Below are 10,718 nucleotides of genomic sequence, written 5' to 3' on the forward strand. Positions count from 1 at the left end.
ATAGAAGACAGGTCCTCTTGAAGTAATTACACAAGCTTGTAAACCTCTGACCATAATGTTACTCATTATCTGTAATTGGAGAAAATGACAAATACTTTACACCTTCGCTTATCAAACCTCATTAAGATAAATGACCTGACCCTCTTATTCCATGTCCTGGCACGCCCTAATGAGGAGTGCCATACCCCATCATTTAACTCTTTATGTCTACAAATACTGCAAAATCGGATCTGGTTTAGTTTTAATGCATTTGTTAAATAGACATTTTTCTGTAACATATGCTTCACAGGAAAACCTCTTATGCGTACATTATTAATAACTGAGAGCAGTTTCTTTTTAGGTTGCCAATAAGAATATCGTTTTTGAAGTCCATTATTAGATGCTTCACAGATATGGGGTGCAGAGTTCGTACATTTGTAGCATGAGATCTTTGGGACAATGGCAGCGGAGACAATGTGGATGCTTATTTCATTGGTGGTCACAGTCTGTTATTTGTGTCGGTTCAGGTTCAAGTGCAGCGATTGAGCGTTCCAGTGTACACAATGTTCAGAACAAGTAGTCTCCCATCAAAGTGTAGAGTATAAAGGGTATGTACTCCTCTTAGCTGGATTATATGTTAAATATAGAATTTGTTTTTGATTGAACGCATTAGCTGCAATGCAGTAAAACTGAGTTATGCAGATTCTGGAACTCTGCGGTGAAAATTCGGCTGCTGAATCTTGCGGTGCTGCTTCCATCAATAATTAATGCTGATTTTTAATGGATTGTCAGTCATAGCTGTTAGCTGAATTTCTTTTCCAGGGACATCCCCAGGTTATTAAGACTTGTCACAGGAAATGTCCCTGATGTTTAAGTTCGGTTTGAGTCACCTTTAAAGCACCATGTGCATTTTTTAAGCTTTGAATTTATTACAAAACCACATGTATGAGACAGCTCTTTCTATTCGGATTTAGCAAACCTTCCTGATCAAAAACATAGTACCTTTCTAAATAGTTTATATTGTATATATATATATATATATATATATGATGATGAAGGAACCCAGAGACAAAGACAAAGATCTTTTGTGTACTGGTGATCCATTCTAGATTCCATTCTAATATTTGGTGCAGCTGATTCCTCCATAAACATACCGGAAAATATATGCCATCTATGTTAGCCTATAAATCTTTACTGTAAGGCCTTATATTTTATATATATATATATATATATATATATATATATATATATATATACCTCCTCACTGGTCTACCCTTACACAGGCTTCCCTTCAATCTATTGTGAATTCTGCTGCTAGACTCATACACCTTACTAACCGATCCATGACTGCTACTCCTCTCTGCCAATCCCTTCACTGGCTTCTACCCCACCACATAAAATTCAAAATACTAACCACAACACTCAAGGCCATCCACAAAATTGCCCCCAGCCAAATCACAGACTTAATCTGCAGATATCGCCCAAATGTCCTCTCCGCTCCTCCCAAGACCTCCTGCTCTCTAGCTCCCTTGTTACCTCCTCCCATGCTCACCTCCAGCACTTCTCCAGAGCCTATCCTATCCTTTGAAACTCCCTGCCCCAGTATGTCCGGTCAGCCCCTACCCTGTCCACCTTTAGGCGATCAGTGATAACTCTTTTATTCAGGGAAGCCTATCCCACATCCATCTAAGAACTGTACTCAAGCCACCTCCATTAGATCATCCCCCGCAGCTATTACCTGTTGTACCACGTCCCCCTCCCTTTAGATTGTAAGCTCCACGAGCAGGGTCCTTCTGTCCCTTCTGTACTGTAATTTTACTGTCCCCCCCCCTCTACATTGTAAAGTGCTGTGCTAACTGTTGGCGCTATATAAATCCTGTATAATAATAATAATAATAATATAGTCTTGTGCTATTTTAATTTTTAAGATCTTTTTGAAAAGTTAGTGGTCATGCAGTTGTCAAAAAAGATAATTTGTCATTGGGTGACCTCCCCATGGAATACTGGTAGATGATGTCTCAAATAATCCAACCCTGCTTTCAACATTTGGGCAGATATGTCACATTTTGAGTTGGTTATTTGTGTCCCACAAATTTGCAGATAATTAAATGAAAGTGACCGAATCATTTGTTTCTATCAGCTTTTATCCAATGCCTCTCTAATGGGCATCTTTAAATATACAGTGGGTCGCCAATTGTCTCTGTGTTGAAAACTTTTTAAAATTTCAATAAAAAGTATTGCATTAATGTCCCTTCATTTTTGCTGACTCATCAAGTATAACCCTTGTTTCTTTAACTGTTGTAAAACTCAATAGACATCTGAAAATATTGGCAGCAGTATTACTTCACTTATCTAACTTCAGTTTCACTTGGCATAGTTTCAAAGAGACAGGATTGTGGTGCCCTGCTTAGATGAATTCATAACAGAATAAATAAGACTATAAAACTGACACATACAGGGTGGAAAGGTATTTCGAGGTTGTAGCTATTGTAGCATTGTATTTTCTCCTCTGGACCTTTCCATTCCAGTCACATGATGCCCATCACAGGTGATGTAGTCTTTGATTGTGTCCAGTAATGGCAGGTTCTCCTTATCAGTAATAATTGGTCATGATATTTCTGAGGTTTCCCTCTGATGATGTATGATTCTGCATGGTTGGTCTTAATTACAAGTTGTGAGGGGTCAAGCTAAGCACAGAGAAGGCTGCTCGATGTTTCCGCAGTAACAAGCGGATTTTCTCATCATCTGAATCAGGATCTAGTGGTTTGCTGTATTCATCATCTTCATTTTCTGAAGGTGTCAGTTCTCCAGGAGCTCGGGAGCCAAGGCATGGTTGGCTAGTGGGGTCTATGCTGGTCTTCTTACGCCACTTAGTGCGCCGATTCTGGAACCAGACCTGATCAGACAACAATAAACATCACAAGATCTGTTTATTCATCTGCCTCTATATCTAAAGAATATATTTCCAATAATGTATTAATAATCAGAATGTATTCTCTTTTAAAAATAAGAGGGAAATTATCAACTTATATATTTATATAAATAAATATAAAGAGTCCATATAGTAAACGTAATGCAAAGTTTTTAACAATAAGGTCATTGTGCAAGTCAACCTTGGAGAAAGAAAAGGTTTAATCTCTGCAAGTGTTCTTCTCGGTAAAGCCCCATACACACTATCAGTTTTTCTACTAAGTTTTTCCTTCAGGTTTACCAAAACCATGTAGGACCTGCCTGGTTGCATACAAATTGAAACTCCTAAGATTTTACCTCATAATATATGGTTTTGGCAATTCTGAAGGAAACACTCAGCAGAAGAACTGATAGTGTGTATGGGGCTTAAGAGGTGTTAAAAACAGCTTGTTCTAGCCAGCAGTATAGACTGCTAGATGGGTTTAAAAATGCACAAAATACGACTGACTATTAATATTAATAATAAAATAACTCTATTGAATGCTCCGGGGAGTATCCTACTGCCTTAAGAAATATGGAAGGATTATTTTTCTCTGGTTGAGTTTTTAGCCTTCTTCTGGATCAGCTGCAAACTTTGTATTACTGATAGTATGATATTTCTGCAGGTTTTCATCTATCTTTAGTTTGTCTGATCTCTCACTTTACAATATGACAAAAGTGAGACTTGCAGGTCTGCTATCACAGGTATGTACGTTAGATCTATTGATGATACATATGACAATAATACAGCAATATCGCTCTCATACTCCGTATAATATTGCACTAGCAACATTGTATATAAGCACAGATATACCCACCTTGACTTGAGATTCGCTCATGCCCAGGCTGAAGGCCAGTCGTGCTCTTTCTGGGCCTGCAAGATACTTTGTCTGTTCAAAGGTTTTTTCTAGGGCAAAGATTTGATGACCCGTGAAAGTGGGGCGAGTGTGTTTCTTCCTTGAGGACATATCAGTATTTCCTGTTGTGGCTGACAAAATCCAAAAAACAAATTGAAATTATGTGGCTATACTTTTAGCACAATCACTAAAATTGGACTGGCATCTGTAGTGTTTAAGCACCTTAAAGATAACTCAACTCTAGAGTATTACATTCTTTTTATTAGAAAGCATATTGACCAATGTATTTTTAATTTAGGAAAAATGTGGGAATTTTTTTTTAATACTTTTAATATTTATGTTGTTTAACTTTTGCACAGTGAATGTTTTTACATGCCACAGTAACACACGCAGATAGTATGCCAGTAGGTGTTCCTCAATAGGCTTTGAAACTCTCACAATTTGTTTAGACAATTGTTTTCTTACATGCAAAAATTATATTTATGCTATTTAAAACATGTTTTTATTTGAGAAAGTGGTTATAGTCTTTACTTGTTCAATGCTTTTCATGAATGACATATTTTTTATATATATATATATATATGACCATTTACATTTGTTTGAAATCTGCAGCGTTCATTTGTTGAAACTATTAAAACATCACTTGTCCACTGTTATCTTATTAATTATATTTATTGAAAAACAGAATGCATATGTTTTCCTATATATCACTCAACCATATTATATTCCCTGCCTTTTATAACAGAAAATGTTACTAAAAATCCCTCCAGAATATATATAGGTGAAGAGCAATGCCTCCTACATGTGCAGCCACTATCTTCTACAGGAGGCGAGCCACCTTTATAAGTGATAAAAACTTTAGGCTACACGTTCTTAAGGCTACGTCTTCTAATCATTTCTGTTTCTATTAGTAAGAATAATTTGTCTTATAACACTCCAACATATCAGTATTTCTTCACTCCTGCTTTTTCCCCTTTGTATTACAGACATTTTCATTACATTGTTAGCTTTTACATTATGATTACAAAAATGATTTATTGCAAGTCTTGTCCTTTATATTTTTATCTCTTTAAACTTTCATTTTGTACAGCACAGAAAAAGCCATTGAAATGTATAAATCAATAACAATATCAGCATATTACTCACCATTACTGAGTGTCCTGTTTCCTGCTCTCCAATCCTGACCGATATCTGTCCAACCGGTCTGGCCTTGTGTGCTGTATGGGTTTCCGCCTTTAGCTATGATGCCCGCTTGCTCCCCAAAACAGCTCCCTGTAGTTGAAGCTCGTCCATAAGCTGGGACAGCCTGGTACGCTGGAAGAACACCACCATGTGGACCAGGCAGGGGTCTGCTGAGTATGTCTGAGATGCCATGCGGTGTACCTGAAGGGAAATGGCAACCCAGTACAGAACTGCTGAACTTGTGGAAAGTGGTGTGGGCAGGGAACTGGCAGCCGGGGGTTTTAATGTCAGTGTAGGCAGGCAGCATAAAGGTTCCAGGATGGTGTGTCTCCATAGTTGCAGAATTTTAGATTACCTGTTCTTGTGAGATTGTACCAGCAGTAAAGCTGGGAAACTCTTCAGGTTGGGTAAAACCCATGAAAAGGCTCTATATTTAGTCTGTGACTCTCTCCCAGGTTCTGGCTGAGGCTAGTTAAGTAGATTTAATAGAATTCCAGAGAGACTGATGGGACTTTCAGGAAATAAGTACTAGTTTCCAGGCTTGCCTATCAACCTGTACTAACATTCTCCCTTTTTTGTCCTTAGCTCTCTTTGTCTGCCTTCTCTGGTCTACCTTTATTACTGCATATCCCCACTTTCCCTGGGCTCCTAGCTCTTCTCGCCACCCTCTTATTCCCTTTATTCTCCTTTGGCTTTCTCTCACCTTGTCTTCTCTCCCTGCCCCACTCTCTGTTCCTCACTATCTCTCACTCCGTCACTGTCTCTCTCAAAGTCTAATTTCTCACTTGCCTTGCTCCTTCTGTGTCTCTCTCTCCAGCTCCCTCTTTTTCTACTTCCCTCCGTCTTAGTCTCTCATTCTATTTTCTTTCACTCCATCTTACTTGTTTTGCAATCATCATTTCCTTTGTTCACTTTGCCTTCTTCGATTTCTCTTTCTATATTCCCCTATGCTTTCTCTCCTTCGCCGCCAGCTCTTGGATCTTTCTCTAAAACTTCTCTCTTGGTGTGTTTTTCGCCTTCCAAGTTCACCTTCCTGTTCTTTTATTCTTGTTCTTCTTCTACCTTTGATCCGGTAGCACTATTAACTGCCCCTTAATGGCTACCTATAGATTATATTCCCCCTCCTCTCCAATCTCAGTAAGTTTTCTTCTTCTTATAGTCCTCCTCATCGAATGCAGGTGAACCTACACTTCACATTGGCTCACCTCCTCCCTCACCCTTGCAGCTTAGTTATTGGCCAAGGTAAGGGGGGGGGTGATGGCCAATCATTGGCCGCTCCCCACAGCTTTCGCACCCTGCTGGACGTCCCTAGATAAATGGAACTTTAAGATAGGGAATTAATGAGTTTGATTTTTTTCCACAGAGATGTTTGTCCACAAACTAAAGCTGCCTATCCCCTCTGCTACAGCAGGATTTATGGCAAGCTAACAGATTGCAGTACACAGCCCAAGAACAATACATTTGAAGCCGTTGTCAATTTAAATAGTACGTTTTTTTATTTTTACAATTTTCTTTTCTTTTAGTTTAACTATCTGATTTATAATTGTATATGTATACCACTTCATGTTATGTATCTCAACTTTAATCAGAAATGATCTATATGACTAGCTACCATATCTATGCCAATTAAGATACAATGACTGTTGATAAGAGGCTGCAGAGTTGTTGAAATAAAAAAAAGAAATTGGTGTCACTTGAATGAGGTAGATTTGTGTTAGGGAACCGGTGAGAATTTGGAGCTTTTAATGTCTCCTCTTAATTAATATTGACTTGCTGGCTTATGTTGGGGTTAACAAAACAGCCAAGATTTGGCAGAAAGAAATGCATTGATTTTATTTGTAATAAATGGACAAGAAATAGCAGATTAGTAAACGGAGGTCAGAGATAAAGAAAATGCCCCTACCATAAACCCCTACTGACGTTCATTCATACTTTGTCCTGCTTGTGTGTTACCTCCGGTCTCCCTATTTATTAATTTCATCCTCACAATCCTTCAGTAAAATCTGCCTTCATTGGCTTTTCTGGGCATTTTAAAAAGAAATTCTAGTTTTCTAAATCTAAAGAATTAAAAGATCAATGTAATATGAATAGTCTTAGCAGTCTATACTATTGTTTCCATGTATATTTTGTAATTACCCACTTGACCTCCGGAAGATTTACCTCCCTTCATGACCAGGCCATTTTTTTTGCGAAACATCACTGCAATACTTTAATTGACAATTGTGCGGTCATGCAGCGCTGAACATAAATGAAATTTGCCATTTTTTCCCCACAAATAGAGCTTTCTTTTGGTGGTATTTGATCAACACTGGGTTTTTTATTTTTTATGTTATAAACAAAAAAAGACAGTCAATTTTGAAAAAAAACCCAATATTTTTTACTTTCTGATTTAAAAGATATCCAATGAAATGTAAAAAATCTAATATCTGCATTAATTGAGGCCAAGATGTATTCTGATACATATTTTTGCTAAATGATTCCCAATAAGTGTATATTGATTGGTTTGTGCAAAAGTTATAGTGTCTACAAACTATGGTATATATACTAGATTTTATTTTTTAACGTAATGGCGACGATCAGCGACTTATAGGAGGACTGCGATATTGCAGAACACAATCTGGAGGGATCTAATGGATTTTCTTTCCCTGCTTTGGAGAGAAATAAAATCCATCACATTCCCGCTGTCAGGACGGAGCTCTGCATTGTTTATATATGCAGAGCTCCATCCAGCCTCTCTCCTCAACGATCTGTGGGTTCCTGCGGGCATCCATTGGATGGTTCTATCAGATAGCCTCTACCCATCACAAAGCCGTTACCTGGCCTACTGCGCATACGCAATGCGTTCCACAGTGCGTTCCATGCCCGCTATGCGTTCCACATAATATGTGTGATGGGTAGCGGCTTTCTGATAGAACATAGCCAATTTTGAGCACACTGCACATGTGCAGTTGTGGCGGGAGCGAGCACCAATACAAGCACAGAACAGCAGATCACAATAAAAGAGAGATTATTTAAAGAAAGAAAGCATGTACCAGATAAAAAATAAAGCGTTATATGAACAGCAGATGACATATACGAACAATTGCAATAGAGAACATGACAATTAAAGAATCTCATGTCTCCACCCTGCCTGCCTGACATGTGTCCGTGTCTCCTGTGTGCCAACCTCACCGCCCTGCCTGACGTGTCCTGTGTGCCAAACTCACCACCTTGTCTGCCATGTCTCTTGTGTGCCAGCCTCACCTCCCAGCCTGACGTGTCCTGTGTGCCAACCTCCCCGCCCTGCCTGCCATGTCTCCTGTGTGCCAACCTCACCGCCCTGCTTGCCATGTCTCCTGTGTGCCAACCTCACCGCCCTGCCTGACGTGCCCTGTGTGCCAACCTCACCGCCATGCCTGACGTGTCCTGTGTGCCAACCTCACCACCTTGCCTTCCATGTCTCCTGTGTGCTAACCTCACCTCCCTGCCTGACGTGTCCTGTGTGCCAACCTCACCGCCCTGCCTGCAATGTCTCCTGTGTGCCAACCGCACCACCCTGCCTGACGTGTTCTGTGTGCTAACCTCACCGCCCTGCCTGCCTTGTCTTCTGTGTGCCAACCTCACCACCCTGCCTGCAATTTCTCCTGTGTGCCAACCTCACCACCCTGCCTGACGTGTCCTGTGTGCCAACCTCACTGCCCTGCCTGCCACGTCTCCTGTGTGCCAACCTCACTGCCCTGTCTCCTGTGTGCCAACTTCACCCCCCTGTCTGCCATGTCTCCTGTGTGCCAACCTGGGGGACTCCTCTGTGTGCTTCTCTAGATGGTGGACCCCTCTGTGTGCTCCTCTACATGGGGGACTCCTCTGTGTGCTCCTCTACATGGGGGACCCCTCTGTGTGCTGCTCTACATGGGGGACCCCTCTGTGTGCTCCTACACATGGGGGACCCCTCTGTGTGCTCCTCTGCATGGGGGACTCCTCTGTGTGCTCCCTTACATGAGAGACCCCTCTATGTGCTCCTCTACATGAGGTACTCCTCTGTGTGCTCCCTTACATGAGAGACCCCTCTATGTGCTCCTCTAGATGGGAGATTCCTCTGTGTGCTCCTCTAGATGATGGACTCCTCTGTGTGCTCCTCTACATGGGGGACCCCTCTGTGTGATCCCCTACATGGGGGACTCCTCTGTGTGCTCCCTTACATGAGAGATCCCTCTATGTGCTCCTCTAGATGGGAGTCTCCTCTGTGTGCTCCTCTACATGGGGGACCCCTCTGTGTGCTCCTCTACATGGGGGACCCCTCTGTGTGCTCCTCTACATGGGGGACCCCTCTGTGTGCTCCTCTACATGGGGTACTCCTCTGTGTGCTCCTCTACATGGGGGACCCCTCTGTGTGCTCCTCTACATGGGGAACTCCTCTGTTTGCTCCTCTACATGGAGGACTCCTCTGTGTGCTCCTCTGCATGGGGGACCCCTCTGTGTGCTCCTTTACATGGGGGACAGGAGGTGGTCAGAGGATGCACACAGGATACAGGAGGTGGTCAGAGGATGCACACAGGATACAGGAGGTGGACAGAGGATGCACACAGAATACAGGAGGTGGTCAGAGGATGCACACATGATACAGGAGATGGTTAGAGGATGCACACATGATATAGGAGGTGGTCAGAGGATGCACACAGATTACAGGAGGTGGTCAGAGGATGCACACAGGATACAGGAGGTGGTCAGAGGATGCACACAGGATACAGGAGGTGGACAGAGGATGCACACAGGATACAGTAGGTGGTCAGAGGATGCACACAGGATACAGGAGGTGGTCAGAGGATCCACACATGATACAGGAGATGGTTAGAGGATGCACACATGATATAGGAGGTGGTCAGAGGATGCACACAGATTACAGGAGGTGGTCAGAGGATGCACACAGGATACAGGAGGTGGACAGAGGATGCACACAGGATACAGTAGGTGGTCAGAGGATTCACACATGATACAGGAGATGGTTAGAGGATGCACACATGCTATAGGAGGTGGTCAGAGGATGCACACAGGATACAGGAGGTGGTCAGAGGATGCACACAGGATACAGGAGGTGGTCAGAGGATGCACACAGGATATAGGAGGTGGTCAGAGGATGCACACAGGATACAGGTGGTGGTCAGAGGATGCACACAGGATACAGGAGGTAGTCAGAGGATGCACACAGGATACAGGAGGTGGTCAGAGGATGCACACATGATACAGGAGATGGTTAGAGGATGCACACATGATATAGGTGGTGGTCAGAGGATGCACACAGGATACAGGAGGTGGTCAGAGGATGCACACAGGATACAGGAGGTGGTCAGAGGATGCACACAGGATACAGGAGGTGGTCAGAGAATGCGGAAATGGTACAGGAGGTTGTCAGAGTATGCAGACATGTAGGGGGAGCACACACAAGAGTCCCCCATGTAGAGGAGCACACAGAGGTGTCCCGCATATAGAGGAGCACACAGAAGGGTCCCCCATGTAGGGGTACACACAGAGGGTCCCCCATGTAGAGGAGCACACAGAGGGCTACCCCATGTATGGGAGCACACAGAGGAGTCCCCCATGTAGAGGAACACACAGAGGGGTGAAGTCCTGATTAGAGGTGTCAGAGGAGGGCCCTCACACGGGACACATGTCAGGCAGGGTGAAGGGGTTGGCACACACAAGACACATGTCAGGCAGGGTTGTGAGGTTGGCACACACAAGACACATGTCAGGCAGGGCGGTGAGGTTGGCACA

The 10,718-nt window shown here is 42.6% G+C and overlaps 1 protein-coding gene across 1 annotated transcript; it reads right to left on the reverse strand.

Moving 5' to 3' along the window:
* Window positions 1-224: 224 nt before the first annotated feature.
* Window positions 225-6,991, reverse strand: NKX6-3 (NK6 homeobox 3). Its single transcript, XM_077469905.1, has 3 exons — window positions 4,932-6,991; window positions 3,747-3,916; window positions 225-2,875 (listed from the first exon to the last, which is right to left on the reverse strand). Exons 1-3 carry the CDS (start codon window positions 5,299-5,301, stop codon window positions 2,645-2,647), a joined length of 771 nt encoding a protein of 256 aa, XP_077326031.1. The 5' UTR covers window positions 5,302-6,991; the 3' UTR covers window positions 225-2,644.
* Window positions 6,992-10,718: the final 3,727 nt, after the last annotated feature.

Source organism: Lithobates pipiens, unplaced genomic scaffold (assembly GCF_037356315.1).
Source record: "Lithobates pipiens isolate NorthernLeopardFrog02 unplaced genomic scaffold, aLitPip1_a1.2 Scaffold_8, whole genome shotgun sequence".
In the NCBI taxonomy this organism is placed as follows: domain Eukaryota; kingdom Metazoa; phylum Chordata; class Amphibia; order Anura; family Ranidae; genus Lithobates; species Lithobates pipiens.